General features: G+C 33.4%; 2 protein-coding genes across 3 annotated transcripts; both read left to right on the top strand.

The window, feature by feature from the left end:
* Positions 1-13,561: 13,561 nt before the first annotated feature.
* Positions 13,562-17,871, top strand: LOC127806207 (phospholipase D alpha 1-like). 2 transcript variants are annotated; one of them, XM_052343344.1, is made up of 4 exons: positions 13,562-13,771; positions 13,892-13,992; positions 15,192-17,091; positions 17,165-17,871. In XM_052343344.1, exons 2-4 carry the CDS (start codon positions 13,900-13,902, stop codon positions 17,596-17,598), a joined length of 2,427 nt encoding a protein of 808 aa, XP_052199304.1. In that variant the 5' UTR covers positions 13,562-13,771; positions 13,892-13,899; the 3' UTR covers positions 17,599-17,871. The 2 variants fall into 2 exon arrangements, with proteins under 2 accessions (XP_052199304.1, XP_052199305.1); XM_052343345.1 differs by having other exon boundaries at positions 13,866-13,992.
* Positions 17,872-21,127: 3,256 nt separating this feature from the next.
* LOC127805772 (uncharacterized) lies at positions 21,128-22,082 on the top strand. The gene is made up of 2 exons (XM_052342539.1): positions 21,128-21,404; positions 21,504-22,082. Exons 1-2 carry the CDS (start codon positions 21,257-21,259, stop codon positions 21,758-21,760), a joined length of 405 nt encoding a protein of 134 aa, XP_052198499.1. The 5' UTR covers positions 21,128-21,256; the 3' UTR covers positions 21,761-22,082.
* The last annotated feature ends 1,514 nt before the right edge of the window (positions 22,083-23,596 follow it).

Here is a 23,596-nt window from a genome sequence, read left to right as displayed (position 1 = left end):
TTTTCTTTGACTGACATATCCCACAAAGATACATCTAGCATCCTTTTTGACAATCTTGCTATGCAAATGATCAAGTACAAATACATAGCACACACATTCAAAAACACGAAAATAGCTAATTGTAGGTTTCATGTTCCACAATTTTTCAAATGGTGAAAGAAAACATAACCTTTGTTGAGGAAGCCTATTGATCACAAAAGCTACAGTCTTCGTTGCTTCTTCCCAAAATCGTCCCAAAACATTCTTCGCATGAAGCATACTACGACATATTTCTATTAGGGGCAGGGTCGGCCCAACCATAAAGCTATATATGCCATGGCATAAGGTCCCCAAAATTGGAAGGTCCCAAATTTTAAAAATTTGTAATATATATTTTATTTTTTAATAATAAATATTTTATTAAAAAAATAAATACAAAACATTATAAATTTTTTTAACTTATTTTCACCATTTTTCAATTTTTAACCATTGCTCACCTAAAGTTACTCATTATTGGTGAATTTTATATTTTTAATGTTATCAGTTTAATATTTTGTTCTATTTCCTTCTATAAAAAAATCATGAATATATAGTTTTTGTTCGCACTGACCTTCTTAGAGTTTTAAGAAAAATTAGTTTTATTTTTTTTATTTATTGTAGTAAGTTGTTTCGCTTTTTTTTTTTTTTCATATCTCTGAGACATTATATTTTAGTTGAAAATTTATTACGTTAATTATTATATTTTGTAGTTGATTGAATTTTAACTTTTTTTCTTTTTTTTAATAAAATGATGAAATGTTTGTATAAAAAAGTGTATTATTTTTTTTTAAAAAAAAATTAATACTCGAAGTTCTCAACAAATATTTTTGCCTAGAGCCCCCAACTTTTTTGGGTCAGCTCTGATCAAGGGCATGTTCTTTTTTTCTACTATGTCGTTTTGCTGCGGAGTGTTTGCATATGTGAATTGATGGCAAATTCGACACTCTTGAAGTATATTTGTAATATCCTAGTATTTTGAGAATAATAATAATTATTTTTTTATTTTTAACATCAATTAGAGATTATAATTGAAAAAAATTAATAGGTGTAGAGTTAGTGGGTTAAGTTGGAAAAATAAAGACTAAGTAAGTGGGCTTAGAGTTAGTAAGCTAAATTGAAAAAATAAAGACTAAATAAATGGGCTTAGAGTTAGTAGGCTAAGTTGAAAAAAATAAAAGGCTAAGAAAATAGGTTTAAAATTAATGAATTAAATAAAAGAATAATCTATTTAGAAGAAGATTTAGTGAAAAATAATTAAGGTGACAATAATTAAAGATAGTGAGTGAAATAATTGAGAAATATTAGAGACAAAGTAGGATGTAGACAAATAATTAAAGATTATGAGTGAGATTTAGTGAAAAATAATTAAGAAATATGACAAAATAATTAAAGATGGTGGATGAAATAATTGAGAAATGTGGGAGACAAATTAAGGTGTGGACAAATAATCAAAGATAATTAGTGAAATAATTAAGAAATGTTAGAGACAAAGTAGGGTATGGACAAATAATTAAAAATTATGAGTAAGATTTAGTGAAAAATAATTAAGAAATATAACAAAATAATTAAAAATGATGGTTGAAATAATTGAGAAATGTGGAAGACAAATTAAGGTGTAGACAAATAATCAAAGATAATGAGTGAAATAATTAAGAAATGTTGGAGACAAAGTAGGGTGAAGACAAATAATTAAATATTATGAGTGAGATTTAGTAGAAAATAATTAAGAAATATGACAAAATAATTAAAGATGGTGAGTGAAATAATTGAAAAATGTGGGAGATAAAGTAAGGTGTGGACAAATAATAAAAAATAATGGGTAAAATAATTGAGAAATGTGGGAGACAAAGTAAGGTGTGGATAAATAATTAAGGATTTTTAGTGAGATTTAGTGAAAAATAATTAAGAAATATGAAAAAATAATTAAAGATAGTGGGTCACTATAATTATGTTAACCTTTATTCAACCTCCTATAAATAGAGGAAACTTGAAAGGTTTAAAAACTTAAATTGGAAGGAGAAATATTGAAAGAAATATTTGAGAGTGAGAAAAAGATTTAAAAAAGAGAAAGAAAAAAGAGAGAGAGAGAGAGAAATACCAAAAAAAATTTAGAAAAATCTTATAGACTGGGTTTAGTAATTTGTGTAAAAATTTATGATAAAAGGCGTTGTTGGATGGGCAAATCGAGGGTTCGTCGCAATATAAAAGAATACCGAATCGCTCTACAAGAAGGTGAGTTATCTTCAAAAATTTCTTAAAAAATTTCAAATATATGAGAATGATATTTTAGAATTTTTGATGATGAAATTGGAAGACAAATGCATGATTGGTATTTATTATGAATTTTTGAGGCAATAGATGCTTGAAAATCAAAGAGAAAATGAGAAATAAATAGAATATGGATTTTGAAAATTATGAGGAAATTTATGGGGTTTAGGAATATTGTTTTAGGAATTATTGTGAAGAGAAATTGAGAAAATTTTATGAGAAACTATTTATTTCATAATCTTGAGGAAATAATAGAAGAAAATGGGAGAAATTAGGAAAATTAGAGAAAATTATAAATATGATTTTCTTAAGTAATTATGATGCCCAGGATACGTCAAGGTTCATAATTGAGTATGATTGGAAGTCCGACGCGAATTTTGAGGCAAAATTATGTTAGGGGCAAAATTATCTTTTTGCAAGGTAAGTGGTACTTCCCAACTGAATTTAGTTTTATGAAAATACTTGATTTGTAAGTGGTTCAATTCAAAACCTGATTTTACGTAAATGATTTTATCATGTTGACATGCCTTGATGTGAGTATGTCATGTAGATTGCATTTACATGTTTGATTTATGAAATATGCATATGAGCATGATGAGATTCACGGTCATACGTTGCATGGGTTTGGGATTAGGTACTGGCTCCGTTACTTTGCCAATGGTGCACCCATACACCTCGGTCTGGCAGGGAGACTAGAAAAATGGCGGGTAATCTTAAGGTGCAGTCGAGCCAAACATGAGAGTTATGATGTTATGTGCATTGCATACATGCATGAGTATTAAATGTTTTGTATCTTTACTTAGATGATTCATCATTTAAGCTGGGCTTTGCCCCTGGAATATTCAAACGTTCCAGATGAAGATAGTAGCAAAAACGAGGATGAATGAGGCATATAATAGCACATAGCAAAATGCATAATAAATTGTATGATCAGTTGAACATATGTTATGTTGCTCATGTATTTAAGTTTTACTACTTCGAATTCTAAATGTTTGAGAAATGATGATGTAAAACCTTATTTAGGATTAATGTTAGTTGAGAACTTATGATTAAATCATGTTGAGAAATTTATGTTCTCGTGATGTAAGAGCTAATTTTTTATTAATGTTATGATATTAGGTTCGATTCTAATTTCCACATTTAATGTTTATGATAATTCTCCTTGGAGATAAATGAATGAAAATTTTGGGATGTATAAGAGCAATGATATGGTTTAGTTTTAGTTTTAGTAGTATGAAAGAAAAAAAATAATAATTTATCTCAGAATTGTCCTAAGTTATAACGTGCTCAAAAAACGAGGCGTTATAATAGTCTCCCTGTTGTCAGTGCGTAGGCAACAAATTTTCTTTCCAACTTCTACTTTTACTGTCTCTTTGAATTTTGAAAAAGTTTTAGACTTTTCCTTCATAAAATGAACCCACACATATCTAGAAAAGTCATCAATAAATGTTACCATGTACTTCATCCCACCGATAGAGACTTGCTTAACAGGTCCGAACACATCAGAGTGAATTAACTCTAATGGTTCTTTAGCTTTAAATTTGGACTCTTCATATGGCAACTGATGTGCTTCCCCGTACTAACATCCTACATAAATTGTGTATGTTCTTAATTCAAGTTGGGGAGGTCCCTTCAGCATCAACTTTTTCATCATCACATTTAGCTTGGAATAGCTAACGTGACTTAACTACATGTGCCATAAGTCTAATGTCTCATTCTTCCTCGTCTTGTCTACATATGTGATTTCTGCAGACATTACATACACTGATTCTTGTCTCCATCCCTTCATCACTAGCTTTTCTATAGTCTCAAGGTCACGAAATACCCTCACATCTTTTGAACCAAATAAAACAAAATGGCCTGAAGATGTAAATTGTGCTACTGATAGAAGATTTTTCTTCATACTTGGAACATGATATACATTAATACCTCATTAGCATTATATTGAGGAGAGATTACCATATTAACAATATGAGCTATCGGTAACTTTGAGTTGTTGGTTGTTACCACCACTCGGCTCTCTTAGTATTCTAACAAATTTTGCAACTTTTCTTTATCACATGTCATATAATTTGAGCATCTCGAGTTAACAATCCAATCTTTCTCATAATTGATCTCTTCACACGTTGTTGTTGTGAGAGCTAACTCCTCCTCTTCTGTAGCAAAAAACGCCTCAGCATCCCATTCATCTTCGCTTTTGGAAGTAGCAGCATTACTCTCAATGATCATTTTCTTTGACTAACAAGCTTTGCCATATGACCATTCTTCTTATAATTAGAGCACTTCCTTTCAAACTTTTTATCGTTGCCATGATTATTCAAAGCTCCCCCTGAACAAGTGTTCCCCCTGAACAAGTGTTCATTTCACCTTGATGACTTTTTGCCTTATCCTCTTTCCTTTTAGATCCACCAACGAGGTGTTGCTTGGAATTCCATCTGTTTTTTTTATTACGTAGAGTGCTTCATCTTTATCTTTCAGCAAAATTCCTCCCATTTGCTTGGCTAAGCCTTCTTGACCAGCAAGCAAATTTTTGAACTCAACAAGTGATGGTTCCTTTTACCATCCCTGTACTACAGCAACAAAACTTCTATCTTCAGGTCTCAAGCCATGGATAATTATTCTCTTTATCCTGGTTTCCCCGATTTGAGCTTCTAGAACCAACTCAGAAAGTTCACGACAAAGTGACTTCACCTTGTGGAAGTACTAAGCGACCGTCATGTCGCATTGTGCTCTTGATAATAGTGTGCTCTCTAGAAGTTGAAGCCTTGTGCCATTCTTCTTTGAGAAAAGCATGGCTAAGGTATCCCAAGCTTTTTGGGGGGTTTTGGCATTCTGGATGTGCTCTAGCACATCTTCTTCAACTGTAGTCTTTAAAGCGAACAACGCTTTGCCCACTTTTATCTTTCACTTCCACAACGTACCATTTACATCCCCTATTGTCGATTACGTAACTTCACTTTCGTTAACAACTTTTCACAAGTCTTGGCTTTGCATGTAAGATGTCATGCATGTCAACTAAGAATTGTAGTTTTGATTTGAGCTTTTTAATTTGAAGATCACTCATTCTGGCTCTAATATCAAATTGTTGAATATCAGAAGACAGAAAATTAAATATAAATGATAGGAGAAGTGTACTCTGTAGAAGAAATCTCACAAAACAACAAAATAAATAATGTGAAGGGATTATTTTATTTGATGCAACTAGAGTCCTTATATAGGCATATAAGGGAACAAACTCAATGGCATGTTCTCCTTCTTTTAAGCAACAGTGACCCACTGACTCCATGACTAGACTCAACTAAAAAAATAGGAAAAAATCAACTTGCACAATTCAAAGTTAGCTAAAACCAAGCAATGGACTCAATCTTCAAAAAACTGTTTCACAAGCTGGTATTGTATTGTATTTTAACAAAAGATTTGTATAGACATTTTAAACCAAAGGGTTTAAAATAGCTCTACATGAAACATTCAAGAAAAACTAAACAATAAGGACTTGTAAAATTATTTTTAAACTTGATGTGTTATAAACAAAAGCTCATAAAAATATATCAAAAGAATCTAAAAATCCAAAATAATTTTTGAGTTTAAAGATGGAAACATATGCAAAAGGCTGGAAAACCATTACAGTCTCCCGAAGAGACCGGAAGGTTAGGAAACCATAATGGTCTCCCGTAGACCAAAGGCCGAGAGATCATAATCAAGCTCCATCATGGAGCTTGTCCTGAAAAATTCCTCTTGATTGGGGTGGTTCCAAAATAAAATACAAATAGAATAACTCCAATATTTGAAAATCCTTTCAAAAATTTTACAAAAAGTATAGATATTATCCATAAAAACTTTGATCTTAGTGGATCTTGAAATATTAACATAAATATTATTTGTAAAAATTTTAATTTTAATAGATCTTGAAATATCAAGATATTTTTTATAAATCTCCATGCTCTTTTATAAATAGATGAGATCTCATTTAAAAAAGAATACGCTTCATTTCAATACTACATTCAAGTTTTTAGTGAAATTTAGTGTCTAATTTAAGTTTCGAAGTATTTACGTTGGTACAACCTTACATCTTTTGATTATTTTTTTTCTATTAGAATCTAAGGCTGCGTTCTCTTTGTTGTTTTCAAGTCATTTTTAGTTTTTAATTTTATAAAATAATGAAAACGCGTTCTCTTCACTGTTTTTAAAAATACATTTTTGAAAACAAAAAAAAAATTGTAAAGAAAATTCAAAACAACAAAAGTTGTTTTTGAGTGTTTTCATCCAAAATAAACTCAAAACTCAAAACATATTTATTTATTTGTATTTTATTATTATAATAGAAAAAAATATTACAAAATTCATTAACTTTAAAATGTATATATTTTTTAATAATATATTAATATTAAATATTTATAATTTACTAAATAATCAAATTTATTGAATAAAATATTATTAAAAAATTATTTTCAAAATTTCAAAGATAACACGTTTTATAATTTTCTATTTTGAGAAATAATTTTTCAAAATGACAAAAAGAAAGCGTTTTTAATTTTCTAAAAATAGACTATCAAAACAGAAAATTGAAAATAAATTCAAAACTCAAAATTAAAAATTGAAAAGTAAAGAGAACGTAACTTAATTGACTCGATAATATTTTTAATTAATAAATTCATTATTATGTACAAAGGACAATAAAACTACATAAAATCTCATTACCAATTATCCAACCTATGGTGCGTCTAAGTGTAAAGTTATCCTAACCTCCATTTTCATGAAATTGAAGATTCCAGAAGACTTTAAAATCCGTTGCGTTCAAATCTTATCTTATTATTGGTTGTCTTAATCACTTATTAAATGTGTTTGTCGTGCAGTCATTGTACATGGGTTTTTATCGTGGGGAGACAATGATTTTTACCGGCAACAAATGTTTTCTTTTACCGTGGGAAGGAAAGGGATGGCCTATCCCTACTAAAAATCTTAATGTAAAATGATAATAAATAGGAAGCTTATAACTATGACATTGCCTTAATCAGCATTGCATTCATGGTTAAAAATAATTCTTTATTAACCATAAAATGGAGAGTAAAATTTATAAACATGATAAAAAAATACAAAAAAAATGATAAATTATATGAAATTTTCCTATATTTAAGATCATGTGTAATTTATCCCATGTGCTTTCGACTGCATTAAAAAATCTCTTTACACTTTTAAAATATTATAATCAGTCATAATTTATTATTATTTTACATAATTTTGTACAATAATCTACATATAAAATACAGAATTTTATATACAGAATTCTATTATATCAAAAAAAATATAAAATTTTACATTAATCAATTAATAGATTACACAAAATTAAGTAAAATAACAACAGATTTTGATAGATTTTTTTTGTATACCATAAGAATAAATTTTTGATTCAATGCTTTTTTTGTAAAGTTAACATTCACTCTAATAATTTAATAAATCTTTTTTTTTTCTCTTTAACGATGAATGCAATTAGATATTACCGTCTGTTCTTATAACTCTTATTAATTTTGATACCACTGGTATAATAATTTATTCTAAAATAGAACTCTAATTTAATTAAACATATTTAATTTTATGTATTATTTTTTATATTAATTTAAGGATAGCTGGCTCGTGAATCACGAGGCTATCATCTAGTTAGTGTTGGTTCCAAAATTACTATTAACTTAGGTGGCATTCTTATCTTGCCCGACGCGGGTCCCCCACCCCCCCCCAACATACATACATGCATGCACATAAATGTAATTTATTCAGTTAAAGTTACAATTATTTTACTTATAATTATAATTAATAATTTACTTATTTTTTAAATTATAACTTAATTTATATATCTTTTATATTTTTTTTAACTGTATCTGTCAGATAGAAATGTAATCAAATTGATCAAATTACTCATATGAACTCGACCTAATTTAATTAGAGGGGGGAAAATAGGTGATTCAGTTAAAAGAAGAATTTTGCATTTGTTATTGCTTGGATTATGTTAGTATCGAACAATATAAACGATTTGATATTTTTAATTTTTTAATTTATTTTATTTAAACATCTATTCGATCTAGTTGATTTAATTTTAGAAAAAATTTGGTCCGTTCAATTTAAGTAATTCGATCGATTCGATTACACTCTTATTTGATAAACACAATTAAAAAATACATAAAATATATATAAGTTTTGTTACGATTAAAAAATTAAACAAATTATGATTGTAATTATTAAAGTATTTATAATAAATTAGAATTAATAATTTATTTAGATAATAATTTATAATAATATTTAAGAATATATAAAATTAAATGAATGTAGTATGCGGGGATAATTGGGGGGAGGGGGGCCCGCGTCGGGCAATCCTGTAGCATTACCCTTTTCCTTTAGATTAAGTTTTGGATTTTTCTTGAACACTTGTCCCAATTTCCCAATCACACGGCGCCACGTGGGACCTAAGCCCATGTCGATATATATATATATATATATTAATGGAAATCGAATGAAAAAAAACAAACACAATTAATTATTAAAGAAAATATTTATGGGTAATGTTAATGAGATGTACATTATTATAAATTATTATTTGGAATGATGCTGTTAAATCTTTCGCAAAACCCAAACACAGCCTTAGTATACTGGCCAGTTCTTTCTCCCCTAAAAAGCTCTCCGTCTTCACATTTATGCATAGTCGACTATCCTTATGCATAGTCGACTATTTTTCAGGCATAGTCAACATAATGAACCACATAGTCGACTATCCATTTGAAAAGATTTAAAACTTAACAACTTCTCATTTTGATTCTTTTGAAAGTAAGTTGAGATTATCAAAATATATTTATTTTAAATCTAAACACACTCAACCACACTTCAACATTTCTCCTATATAAATTTTCATAACTTTGTTTCAAGAAGATTTAAAGATTGATTTTCTCATACATATAATCCATATAGTGGAGATTGATTTTTATATAGTCATTATCAAAACTATTTTATTACCAAGAGTCAAATATCAACACATACCTGAAAAAGTCATCAATAAAGGCCACCATGTACTTCATCCCACCGATAGAGACTTGCTTAGCAGGTCCAAACACATCAAAGTGAATTAACTCTAATGGTTCTTTAGCTTTAAATTTGGACTCTTCATATGGCAATTGATGCGCTTCCCCGTACTAACATCATGCACAGATTGTGTATGTTCTTAATTCAAGTTGGGGAGGTCCCTTCAGCATTGACTTTTTCATCATCACATTTAGCTTGGAATAGCTAACGTGACTTAACTGCATGCGGCATAAGTCTATTGTCTCATTCTTTCTCGTCTTGTCTACATATGTGATTTCTGCAGACATTACATACACTGATTCTTGTCTCTGTTCCTCTATCACTAGCTCTCCTATAGTCTCAAGGTCACGAAATATCTTCACATCTTGCGGACCAAATAAAACAAAATGGCCTGAAGATGTAAATTGTGCTACTGATAAAAGATTTTTCTTCATACCTGGAACATGATAGACATTTATACCTCATTAGCACTATATTGAGGAGAGATTACCATATTAACGATATGAGCTATTGGTAACTTTGAGTTGTTGGTTGTTACCACCACTCGGCTCCCTTGGTATTCTAACAAATTCTGCAACTTTTCTTTATCACCTGTCATATGATTTGAGCATCTCGAGTCAACAATCCAATCTTTCTCATAATCAATCTCTTCAGACGTTGTTGTGGGAGCTAACTCCTCATCTTCTGTAGCAAAAAGCGCCTCAGCATTCCATTCATCTTCGCTTTTGGAAGTAGCAACATTACTCTCAACAATCCTTTTCTTCGACTAACAAGCTTTTGCCATATGACCATTCTTCTTACAATCCTCTTCTTTGGGGGTTTTGGCATTCTGGATGTGCTCTAGCACATCTTCTTCAACCGTAGTCTTTAAAGCAAACAATGCTTTGCCCACTTTTATCTTCCACTTCCGCAACGTACCATTTACATCCTCTGTTGTCAATTACATAACTTCACCTCCGTTAACAACTTCTCACAAGTCTTGGCTTTGCATGTAAGATGTCATGCATGTCGACTAAGAATTGTAGTTTCGATTGTTGAGTTTTTTAATTTCACTGACAATTTGAAGATCACTCATTCTGGCTCTAATATTAGATTGTTGAATATCACAGAAAATTAAATATAAATGATAAGAGAAATGTACTTTGTAGAAGAAATCACAAAATAAATAATGTGAAGGGATCATATTATTTGATCCAACTAGGGTGCCTTATATAGGCATACAACGGAACAAACCCAATGGCATGTTCTCCTTCTTTTCAACAACAGTGACCCACTAACTCCATGACTAGACTCAACTAAAAAATAGGAAAAAATGAACTTGCACAATTCAAAGTCAGCTAAAACCAAGCAATGGACTCAATCTTCAAAAAACTGTTTCACAAGCTGGTATTGTATTGTATTTTAACAAAATATTTGTATAGACATTTTAAACCAAAGGGTTTAAAATAGCTCTACATGAAACATTCAAGAAAAACTAAACAATAAGGACTTGTAAAATTATTTTTAAACTTGATGTGTTATAAACAAAAGCTCATAAAAATATATCAAAAGAATCTAAAAATCCAAAATAATTTTTGAGTTTAAAGATGGAAACATACGCGAAAGGCTGAAAAACCATTACAGTCTCCTGTGGACCGAAGGTCGAGAGATCATAATCAAGCTCCATCATGGAGTTTGTCCTGAAAAATTCCTCTTGATTGGGGTGGTTCCAAAATAAAACGCAAATAGAATAACTCCAATATTCGAAAATCCTTCCAAAAGTTTTACAAAAAGTATAGATATTATCCATAAAAACTTTGATCCTAGTAGATCTTGAAATATCAAGATAGATATTATCTGCAAAAATTTTAATTCTAGTAGATCTCGAAATGCCAAGATACTTATCATAAATCTCCATGGTCTTTTATAAATAGATGGGGTCTTATTTCAAAAGGATACACTTCTTATATTGATATCAATACTACATTCAAGTCTTTAGTAAATTTTAGTGTCTAATTTAAGTATCGAAATATTTATGTTGGTATTACCCTATATCTTTTGATTATTTTCTTTCTAGTAGAATCTAAGTGACTCGATGATATTTTTAATTAATAAATTTATTATTATGTACAAACGACAATAAAACTAAATAAAATCTATCCTAATGGTGCGTTTATGAGTAAATTTATGCTAATTTTTTTTGTTATCCTCCATTTTCATGAAATTGAAGATTCCAAAAGACTTTAAAATCCGTTGGGTTCAAATCTTATCTTATTATTGGTTGTCTTAATCACTTATTAAATATGTTTGTCGTGCAGTCATTGTACATGGGTTTTTATCGTGGAATAGTGGGAACATATGTTTCCTTTTACTGTGGGAAGGAAAGGGATGGCCTATCCCTACTAAAAATCTTAATGTAAAATGATAACAAATAGGAAGCTTATAACTATGACATTGCCTTAATCAGCATTGTATTTATGGTTAAAAATAATTCTTTAACCATAAAATGGAGAGTAAAATTTATAAACATAATAAAAAAATATAAAAAAAGATAAATTATATGAAATTCTCCTGCACTTAGAGTCATATGTAATTTATCTCCATATACTTTCGATTGCATCAAAAAATTCTCTTATATTTTCAAAATGTTGTAATTAGCTATAATTTGTTATTATTTTATATAATAATTTATATATAAAATACAGAATTTTACATACAGAATTGTAATATATCAAAAAAATATAAAATTTTACATTAATCAACTAAGTAGATTACACAAAATTATATAAAATAATAATATATTATAATTGATTATAATATTTTATAAATATAAAAAAAATTTAATACAATCGAAAGGACAAAGAGTAAATTGCACGTTACTGTAAGCTTCGGATTCATATAATTTACCCAAAAAAATATTAACATATAAATCACTTTGTTCAACAGTTGTCGAAAATCATTGAAGCAATAATTCCATGTGCGTATATCATAAGAAAAAATTATTGATTCAATGCTTATTCTATAAAGTTAACATTCACTCTAATAAAAAGTAGATTTTTTAAATTAAATAATTTTATCATTACATATCACACGTGTTTTTAATAATATTTATATCACTCAATTTAATATTTTATTTAAATATAAAGATAATAATTTAATAAATCTTTTTTTTTTCTCTTTAACGATGAATGCAATTAGATATTATCGTCTGTTCTTATAACTCTTATTAATTTTGATATCACTGGTATAATAATTTATTCTAAAATAGAACTCTAATTTAATTAAACATATTTAATTTTATGTATTATTATTTATATTAATTTAAAGGTAGCTGGCTCGTGAATCACGAGGCTATCATCTAGTTAGTGTTCGTTCCAAAATTGCTATTAAGTTAGGTGGCATTCTTATCTTGATCGGAATTACTTAATTTATTTATTTTTTAAATTATAACATATTTTATACATATTTTATATCTTTTTTAATTATGTCTGTCAAATAAAAATGTAACCGAATTGATCAAATTACTCAAATGAACTCGACGTGATTTAATTAGGGAGAAAAGTGAAATAGGGGTTCAATCAGATAAGAATTTTAAAATTGTTATTACTTAAATTACGTTAATATTGGACAACATAAACGATTTGATATTTTTAATTTTTCAATCTATTTTATTTGAACATCTATTCGATCTAGTTGATTCGATTTTAGAAAAAATTTGATCCGTTCAATTTAAGTAATTCGATCGATTCGATTATACTTTTATCTGATAGACATAATTTAAAAAGACATAAAATATATATAAGTTCTGTTATGATTAAAAAAATAAATAAATTAGGATTGTAATTATTAAAGTAATTATAATAAATTAGAATTAATTATTTATTTAGATAATAATTTATAGTAATATTTAAAAATATATAAAATTAAATGAATGTAGTATGCGGGGATAATTGGGGGGAGGGGGGCCCGCGTCGGGCAATCCTGTAGCATTACCCTTTTCCTTTAGATTAAGTTTTGGATTTTTCTTGAACACTTGTCCCAATTTCCCAATCACACGGCGCCACGTGGGACCTAAGCCCATGTCGATATATATATATATATATTTTTTAATGGAAATCGAAGGAGAAAAAACAAACACAATTAATTATTAAAGAAAATATTTATGGGTAATGTAAATGAGATGCACATTATTATAAATTATTATTTGGAATGACCCAAACACAGCCTTAGCATACTGGCCAGTTCTTTCTCCCCTGAAAAGCTCTCTCCGTCTTCACTTTTATCATGGGTGCTATCTACATCTACATCTACATATACACACGCACATGTAGAGCGTGAAAGTCAGTATCTTCGTTCTTAAGAGTCGTCTTCTCTCTTTTCCGATTCTCTGGAGACTCGGTTTCTCTCGTTCTTCAGTCTTCTCTTCGCTGCAGATTCACAGGTACGCCGTAATCTCTTGCCATTTCCGTTGATCTTCTTCTTCCTCTTTCTTCTTCTCTGCCATTTTCTCTGCTCGGATTGTGTTTATGGAACAGTTGAATCTCTGGATTTGCATTTGCAGACGCCGCCATGGCGCAGATTCTCCTCCATGGAACTCTCCACGCCACCATCTACGATGTCGACAAGCTCCACGGCACCTCCGGCGGCAATTTCTTGCACAAAGTTCTCTCTCTGAATCAGATAAATTACTGCGATTAAAAAAAAATCTGTTAATCTGAGTTGTTTATTATGATCGTATGATAATCTGTGCTGGTTCTTGCGTAATGATGCAAATTCCACTGCTCTTGTTTATTGCATTTCCTCTTGGATATTTTTCAGTTGATGATGAACCTTTAAAAAAAAAAAGCACAATCACACACTTTTTGACACATAGTACGTTAGGTAGCCAAAAACGCAAGGGAAAAGTCATGTGAGTTAGAAGTCCACTTCAAGATCTCTACTATAATAAATGAAGTTTACAATATATTTCCAACTTAATAATGGATATGCATTCCAGGACATAGAACAGGTAGTAAGTTTGGCAAATCTCACTCAAAACATAAGAATACAGTTTTGACAGCAAACTTTGGATTTAGAGCTCTGATGATCAAACCACCATTCAGATTGAAGAATCATGTGTCAGCTACGTCATCCCCAGGAGTCTTTAACTTTTTTTTTTTTTATCATGAACTGTTTTAGTCCATTTTGAGGCCCTTGCTATGGGATAGCTTTGTTTTGGCGATCCTTGCCTTTTGTTCATAGTCTGGGTATGCCCAGTGTTTTCTGTACATGGTTTTTGACCCAGGAGTCAACTTTACCATATCAGATATGACCTTTCGATCATTGATTTGATAAAAATTGATTCAATGGGCTCGCCGTGATTATTCTCTTTGAAATTTCAACTACAAATTTGTCCAAAACAGCTATTCATAAAAACTCTAGTTGCAGCAATTAAAGGGATAAGGCTTTCGTAATTGAGCCGAAACAAAACGATCCATAAACCCCTACAACGGACTGGAATTATAACATAATATAAAGTTTCGAGTTTTTATCCACATAGGAAGGAGACCTAATCGTCCAACATATGTCGGTGCCAGTTTGAGTTGTATATATATATTTTTTGAAGATTGTTCACTAATTTACCGAAATCTTGAGTCAATTGATAGCAGATGTCAATTTGCAATGGTGTTTGAACTTCATTAGATGAGACAGTTTGATCCTATCTTTTATTTGTCGATTAAATTGCAAATCCTTCAGTGTTAATCCCGCATCAGTGCGTTGTTTAGCTTGTTCTAAACATAACTCTGTAACATCGAATAATTTTCATTCATTCTATACAGTTCTCAGACCACTCATCTTGTAATCATGAATTCAACCTCCAGGTTGTGGAGCACGTTGGGGAAGCTTTGGGATCCAAAAAGAGCGCTTCCAAACTCTATGCCACCATAGATTTAGAGAGAGCCAGAGTTGGCCGAACCAGACTCTTAGAAAACGATCCAAATCCCCAGTGGTACGAGTCTTTCCACATTTACTGCGCCCACATGGCTTCTAGGGTAGTCTTCTCCATCAAAGGCGATAATCCCATCGGAGCAGTACTGATCGGAAGAGCTTACATCTCTGTCAAAGAACTCCTTAATGGAGAAGAAGTGGATAGATTGCTTGAGATTGTGAACAAAGATGGTAAACCCATTCATGGTCATTCAAAGCTCCATGTGAAGGTCCAGTTTCTTGATGTTAGTAAAGAGCTGAATTGGGCTCGTGGGATTAGAAGTCCAAAGTTTCCCGGCGTGCCTTTCACCTTCTTCACGCAGAGAAATGGTTGCAGAGTTACACTCTATCAAGATGCTCACATTCCAGACAAATTCATACCCCCAATTCCTCTTTCTGGGGGGAAAAATTACGAGCCACATAGATGCTGGGAAGACATTTTTGACGCCATTTCTAATGCCAAGCACTTGATTTACATAACTGGCTGGTCTGTGTACACTGAGATCAAACTGATGAGGGACTCGAGGAGGCAGAAGAAGCCCGGCTGGGATTCAACCTTGGGAGAGCTTCTGAAGAAGAAGGCTGAAGAAGGAGTGAGAGTTCTAATGCTGGTTTGGGATGATAGAACCTCTGTCAAACAGCTCAAAAAGGATGGACTAATGGCCACACATGATGAAGAAACCTCAAGCTATTTCGAAAATACTAAAGTCAACTGTATTCTATGCCCAAGGAACCCTGATGATGCACTCAGCCTTGTTCAGGGCCTGGAGATTTCCACCATGTTCACTCACCACCAGAAGATTGTGGTTGTGGATTCTGAGATGCCGAACCCAGGCTCCGAAAAGAGGAGAATACTGAGCTTTGTGGGTGGAATTGATCTCTGTGATGGGAGATATGATACCCCATTTCATTCCCTTTTCAGGACCCTGGAATCTGCACATCATGATGATTTTCACCAACCTAATTTTTCCGGCTCCAGCGTGAAGAAAGGCGGGCCGAGAGAGCCTTGGCATGACGTCCATTGCCGGTTGGAAGGACCGATCGCCTGGGATGTGCTCTTCAATTTTGAGCAGAGATGGAGGAAGCAAGGGAAGCAAGGTCTGCTGCTTCAACTGACAGATATGGGGAACATAATTATACCTCCTTCTCCAGTGATGTTCCCAGAAGACCCAGAATCATGGAACGTTCAGCTCTTCAGGTCCATCGACGGCGGCGCCGCATCCGACTTCCCGAAAACTCCCGAAGCCGCCGCCAGGGCCGGCCTTGTAAGCGGCAAGGACAACGTCATTGACCGGAGTATTCAGGACGCTTACATCAACGCCATTCGCCGGGCGAAGAACTTCATTTACATTGAGAACCAGTACTTCCTTGGGAGCTGTTTCGGATGGAACTCCGGCGACGTCAAGGACGAAGACGTGGGCGCTCTGCATCTTGTTCCCAAAGAACTGTCGCTGAAGATCATTAGCAAGATCGAAGCCGGGGAACGGTTCTCCGTCTACGTCGTCGTCCCAATGTGGCCGGAGGGAATCCCGGAGAGCGCGTCGGTTCAGGCCATTCTCGACTGGCAGAAGAGAACAATGCAGATGATGTATACTGACATAGCTCAGGCAATCCGTGCCAAGGGCCTGGATGCAGAACCCAGAGATTATTTAACCTTCTTCTGCCTCGGCAACAGGGAGACGAAGAAGCCCGACGAATATGAACCTTCTGAGACGCCGGAAAAAGACACCGATTACAGCCGCGCTCAGCAGGCCCGGCGCTTCATGATCTACGTCCATGCCAAAATGATGATCGGTAAGTCATCGACAAAACACCGATTCCGATTATAAGATCAGAATTGATCAAAATGGTTAATTTTCTTTTGCAGTTGATGATGAATACATAATCATCGGATCGGCCAACATAAACCAGAGGTCAATGGACGGGGCTAGGGACTCGGAGATCGCCATGGGAGGGTACCAGCCACACCACCTGGCCGGCCGGCGGCCGGCCAGGGGACAGATTCACGGCTTCCGGATGGCATTGTGGTACGAGCATTTAGGCATGCTGGACGAATCCTTCGTCCGGCCGGAGAGTTTGGATTGTATCCAGAAGGTGAACCGGATTGCAGAGGAGTACTGGGAGATATACTCCCGCGAGAGGCTGGATCATGACTTGGGCGGTCACCTGCTCTGTTACCCCATTAGAGTCACGCCGGAGGGGATGGTCACTGAGCTGCCCAACACAGAGCACTTCCCGGACACTAAAGCTCCGGTGCTCGGAGCTAAAGCTGACTTCCTTCCGCCTATTCTTACAACTTGATGTCCTTCCTTTCACATTAATGGCATGTGCTTTGTGGGTCGTCAAATTATCCCCTCGTGTTCAAACCCGGTATAGGTTTTTGTATGTTTGGTTGAATGAAGGGAACGATTTGTAAAATATCGGGTATGCATGCTTAATAACGGGCTATTGCCTATTGGACATGGGAGAGTTTGTTATGATTTGTCAATTAATTGGATCATGTTATATATGTCTTTTTCACCCATAATATAATCAAATAAAGGACCGAACTAGGGGCAACTGGGTTGCTTGCAAGAGTTGTGATTGTGAATAAAATTGGATGCTGATAGAGAGGGTTTTATAGGATGGACGAGTCTAGTAGAGCAATTTATACAACTTTTAGTTATAATGTAAAATTAGAAAATGAAGTAGCTAACTGTGTAGCCAGTCAACCGACTTTGCGTTTTCTTTTTTTTCTCTCTCAAGTCTATTCATTCAGCTAACTGAACTGAACTAACAATTATCAAATTCCTATTTTCTTTCTTTCACGTCGGGCCTAATGAAATTCTCACGAAAAGGACTAGGACGCGTGAATCGCATCCGGTCCATGTTCAGAGAGATGCGAACACCATTGTTTAGCACAGTATCAACGCGATCACGACCCAAAACAATAGCTGGCTACCAAAAATTATAATTTATAATTAGAACAATATCTATTATTACAACGTTACTTTTAAAATAATAATTAGCTAGCTACTAAATCAACGTATTAATTATTAATACATAGATCATTTGGATGACTACCAAGAACACAAAATTTGACTAGAAAAATAAAAGCTTTAGAATTATTATCATCACAAATTTCTAGAATATCTTATGAAAAATGAGCACAAACGCAAAGTAGACCTTGATTTTTCAGCGGGTCAATGTGAACAGTAAACTCATTCCCGTACGCTTTGAGGACCTACTCTCCCCACCCACGCCGATCAAAATGTTGGACCTTTCGCCAACTCTTTAGGCCACAAATAAGTATGAGGGGCCAAATAAATTGCCCTACACTTCCAATACATCGACCTTTAGCTGAAGTCAGTTTGGCACGACCTCAAATGAGTTGTCGGGTCAGCCTAGCGGTGGTGAGCATACCGAACAAACCGAATTTTAAAAGCTGAACAAATTTAAATGAACTTGTTAACAAGCAAATCAAATCGATTGAAATTTGTGGGCAACCAAATAGATTGAAGAAAATTTTGTTTTGATTCGTTAATTAACCGAACAAATCGGGTTTTAAATAAAAATCTGAAAACTATATAAATTAAATAAAAACTATGATGTATAATTAATAACAATTCAAAACATCAACAATTCTAAAAAAAAAAAAAGTATCAAACCGAATTATGTCTACTTTTATATGAGGAAGGAAAGGCCTAGAGAGAGAAAGAAGGTGCAAATTGCTAGATCTTGACAAGTAGTGTGGATTGGACTAACATCAGAAAAGAAAAGGACCACGACGAAAACTCAAAGATACCAAACGAATGAAGAGAAAAAAGTGCCAATAACGACGAGTTGTTGCACTTTCGTAATTGTAGAGAAAGAGCATAATGATGAAGACTAGAGAATGAGTCACATGATTGCTTAGAATTGGGGTTTTAATTTTCAAATTTTTAAAATTAAAATTATATATATTATGTTGAAAACAATAATATTTTATTATATTTCAATTATTTTATTAAACTAATTAAAATGACTCAATTTAATTCGAATAATTTGATTTATCAAAATTTTGCACGCCCCCAACTCAACTTGCCAATTGCGTCATGGGCTTGTTGACTTGGTCTATAGCAAGCCGATAATTTATATTTAAAAAATATATTTCTCAAAATAAATAATTAGGAATATAGTTATATATAAGCACATCATGAGAAACCCTAATTTAATAATATCCCAACAGGTCTGGTGGGTCAAAATAGGAGGGGGAGGCATTGGATTGGTCAAGAATGAGTGTCCAATCAGCAATCAGATCTGGGCATCAGAAACCGCATCTAAGGCTGAGCAGTAAGCAGAGGCATCCATGCATTTCCATCCGTCCGACACCCCCTCCCTTCTTTTCAACGACATTTAAACTAAATTATTGATTCCCCTTCCCTACCCTCACGCTCCATCCCGCGCGTCACGCCCACTCTTCCCGCCAAGTCCCAATAATATAATTAAAATTGTTTTTTTATTTAAAGTTATCTTATGATAGTTATTAATTTTTTAAATTTTATTATAATTTAGTTTTTTTTTAATAAATTTCATCTAACTCTATGAAAAAGTTCACCTTATATATATATAATAAAAAATAAAAATAAAGTAAATATTATCGATCATCACTTAACATGTCAAAAATTGTGTCAATATATATATATATAATTTTGTAAAATTTTAATTTTTTAAGTAAGATTATTTAATTTATATTAAGCAACATTAATGTGATAAATCAAATATAATGATGTAGGGTCTACCCTATCGAGTTGTGTTAAAAAAATTAAATAGTTGACCCTATAATATTATTATATTTAATTTATCATATGAGTGTTATTTAGTATAAATTAAATAATGTTATTTAGAAGATCAAATTTTTGATTTTGTATATACATAAAATTTGTAACAAATTTTTAGTAAGTGAATAGAAAATTTTCATTAATTTTAGTTAGAATTTTGTTAGAAATTAAAAAAAATCAAAAAGAAAATATAATGATCCCTACAAAAAAAAAAAAAAAAGAAGCCTTGTGAGTAACCTCAAAGGATGTAAATATAATTTTAAAAAGGGGTGAATGTTGCCCCCAATGCGTAGATCAACTATTAAAGGAAGAATGTGTTGGATGTTATTTTTTGAACCTTTAGATTTCATATTTGAGTTTTGATCAAGAAATAATTTAATAGACAAGGAACGATTCTAAAAAATGAAAAATACTTATCATCCTCATATTTGTAGTTGTGCTAGAGGTCGAAACTTGTCTGCTGAATTTCTTAATTTATCTCTCATGCTGAAATTATAGGGTCAAACATCGAGGCGTTCGTTCGTTCATTAAAAATATAAAAATAAAAATAAGAGGTGAATGTTTTTGTGTATATAACATGGAAATAATAATAATGGGAATTATTAAGGAGAAGCGCGTGGTCGAGGCGGCACGTGCTTGTAGGAAAGGAACTCGTGTGAAAGAAGCAAAGCAAATTGACCCAGAGCATTATTTAGTTGTACTTTCACACTATCATTGCCGTGCACTGCACGCTCACAACCCATCGGGCAGCCTCTCTCGGTATCCAATCGCAGCTTCTCTTCTCCACCATTATTATTTATTTTAATTATCGTTCGTGGTGGAAAATTTTAAATATATGATATATGACGACGATGAGTTAATTAATACATAATAATAATAATAATAGCCCAAATTATAAAGCAAAACCATTTGATTTGAATTGATTCCCAAGCTTTTCTCTCTCTCTAAAGACCAAGACCCATCTATTCTCTCTCTCTCTCTCTCTCTCTAAACGTATATATATATATATTATTATAGATAGAAGTATATGGTCGTGTATTTAATTTGCACTGGAAGAAGATACTATATATTTTCCAAGCTTGCAAGGAAGCTGAAAGCCAACCACCATCTCCATTTTCTTGACCAACTGCAACAACCCCCTTTCTCCCAAGAACCATATTATGTCTTCAATCTTGACTTCTCAAGGCGTGGTCTTGGCCACCGCCATGGCCGTCTCCGGCACCGTAATCCTCCTCGCGCTGCGCCTCCAGAAGTCCTTCCCGGCCGCCGCCCCTCCGACCCCTCGCCCCTGCATCTCCTCAGCCTCAGGTTGGTTCCGTTTCCACTTCCGCCCCATTTCTGATGGGTTTCTTCCACTCATCTTGAATGATTCCCTGGTTTCTGATTTTCTGGGGTTTAATTTTGCAGAGGGGAAGAAGCGATTCAAGAAGAAGAAGAAGAGAGTGCACTTCGCGAAGGACGTCGTCGACCCGGCCGGGAACAGCGAGGAGTTCCGGCGGCAGCACGGCCACGGAAACAGCGGCGGTGGCTTTTCCGTAAATTCGGCGCCGAAGAAGGGGCAGAACGGGAAGGAAATCAAGGGAATGCCGGCGAACCGTGCGGCGCTCTACAACGGAATTCTCAGGGATCGGTTGGTTCCCCGCCGGCTGGCCTATTGCTATTAACTCTTCCCCCGTACATGCTCGTGTACAATCCCTGATTTACTCCTCCAATTTTGTACAAATCACTGGGGCTTCTTCTTCTTCTCTTTCTTGGTATTCCCAGACTTCGCAGGTCTCAAGCCTTCCAAGTTCCAACTTCCAAAGCTTGGGTAGTTGACCCACTATTGAGGCCGTTGCAGGGCTTCTTCAATATTTCTTTCTTTTTATTATTTTCTTTTCTTTCTTCTTTTCGTGAATTGGGCTTTAATGAATTTTCTTTTGATGAATTGTACAAACGATGGATGGAGTCCCACTCATTAGCAATCGGTGAATACGTTTTTAATTAGTTAGTTGAATAATTTACAGAAATTGCTTCTGGCACAAAGAGAAATAGTGATTGGGACAAGACGTGTCAATGAATGAGTGGAGGGAGGGGGGCGGCAAAGAACATGGGCAAGTGAAAGGATGTGGAGGGGGTTGGTCTTATGTTTTTGTTGGAATTGGAAGAGAGAGGGGAAGAGAGGGAGAGGCTGTTTGGTGGATAACCAATTCATTGTCCCTTTTTTATTATTATGTCTTTTTTTGGGTTCAATTTGTTTGTCCAAATTTTAAAGGGCATTAAATTATACCATGTGATGGCTTCTTGTTTATCTTATCTTTCTTGGATTTTGATTTTAGCAAGTGGACACTTTGTGCATATTCTGGAATCTCCGCTCCCAAACATGTGGAATAGATATCAGGGCCATTACCCTATGCCCCAACCCAGAACATATATCAACAAGAAATGTTCCTATCCATCCCTCATTGGGCATAGTATGATTAGTTTTTAGATAACAGATTGTACCTAAAAATGTAGGTTCGAGTCATAACAATCACAGTGTAGGAGTTTTACCTTCCTGTGGGGTGACTTCTTGTGGGCATCATGCATTATGTCTGTTATCTGGTGTGCTGTCGTGCAGGGGCGGATATAGGGGGGGCTGGCACGGGCTTCAGCCCGTGCCAGCCCCAATTAAACAGTAAAAAAAATATATAATAAATAGTGAAAAATATATAATAAATAATAATATATATATAAATATATAAACTCCCAACACAGCCCAGTCCCAAGCCCCCCTCTGCATCCGCCCCTGCTGTCGTGTATCGTGATTAATCCCTCTCACGTGCGTGAGACAGTGTGTGAGGGACCCTTAAGAAGAGAAATTTTACCTTTTTTACTCAAAAAATATTCTTGTCCACCTTAAAGACACTCATACAAACATACACAGGGATGGGGTCACACTCAGGGTTATATGTTTTTTTTAATTTTATCTATGTTAGATAAACGTTTCATGTATTAACATACATAATACTCATTATATAATTATTATTTTTATTTAGTAACACTAAGTGAATTAAATTATATAAATACCTTTCAGAATTTTAGAATTTAGGGTCCCCCAAATTTTCATTTTTTGCAAGGAGCGTGGGAGAGAGATGCAATTGGATTGGTTTCATAAAGTGTGTATGCGCCTTACTTTAAAGGCTTTAAGCTGTCCCCTCACTTGATTCGCTCTATATTTTCTAGGGAAAACCATTAACCATGCAATGGTGTGGGACACAGACAATGGGAGCCCCTAATCATTGTGCCTTTGAATGAATAAATAAATTTAGGGAATATGCTTCATAGAGTCAGTCAGTCAAATAATCTATCTTTCTATAAATAAATTATAAGCTGCAAATTCATTTAAAAATGATTATGAAGCTTCTCCATTCTGTCTGTGACCCTTTCCTTGCCTTGTCATTTCTCAACCACTCAAACACACATCGTCACAGTATTACAGTGAAGTGCAAAAAACAGAGCTTTTTAATTTCTCCTCAGAT

The sequence above is a fragment of the Diospyros lotus genome, chromosome 7, assembly GCF_014633365.1.
Source record: "Diospyros lotus cultivar Yz01 chromosome 7, ASM1463336v1, whole genome shotgun sequence".
Classification (NCBI taxonomy): Eukaryota; Viridiplantae; Streptophyta; class Magnoliopsida; order Ericales; family Ebenaceae; genus Diospyros; species Diospyros lotus.
This window is presented reverse-complemented; position numbering and strand designations above follow the sequence as displayed.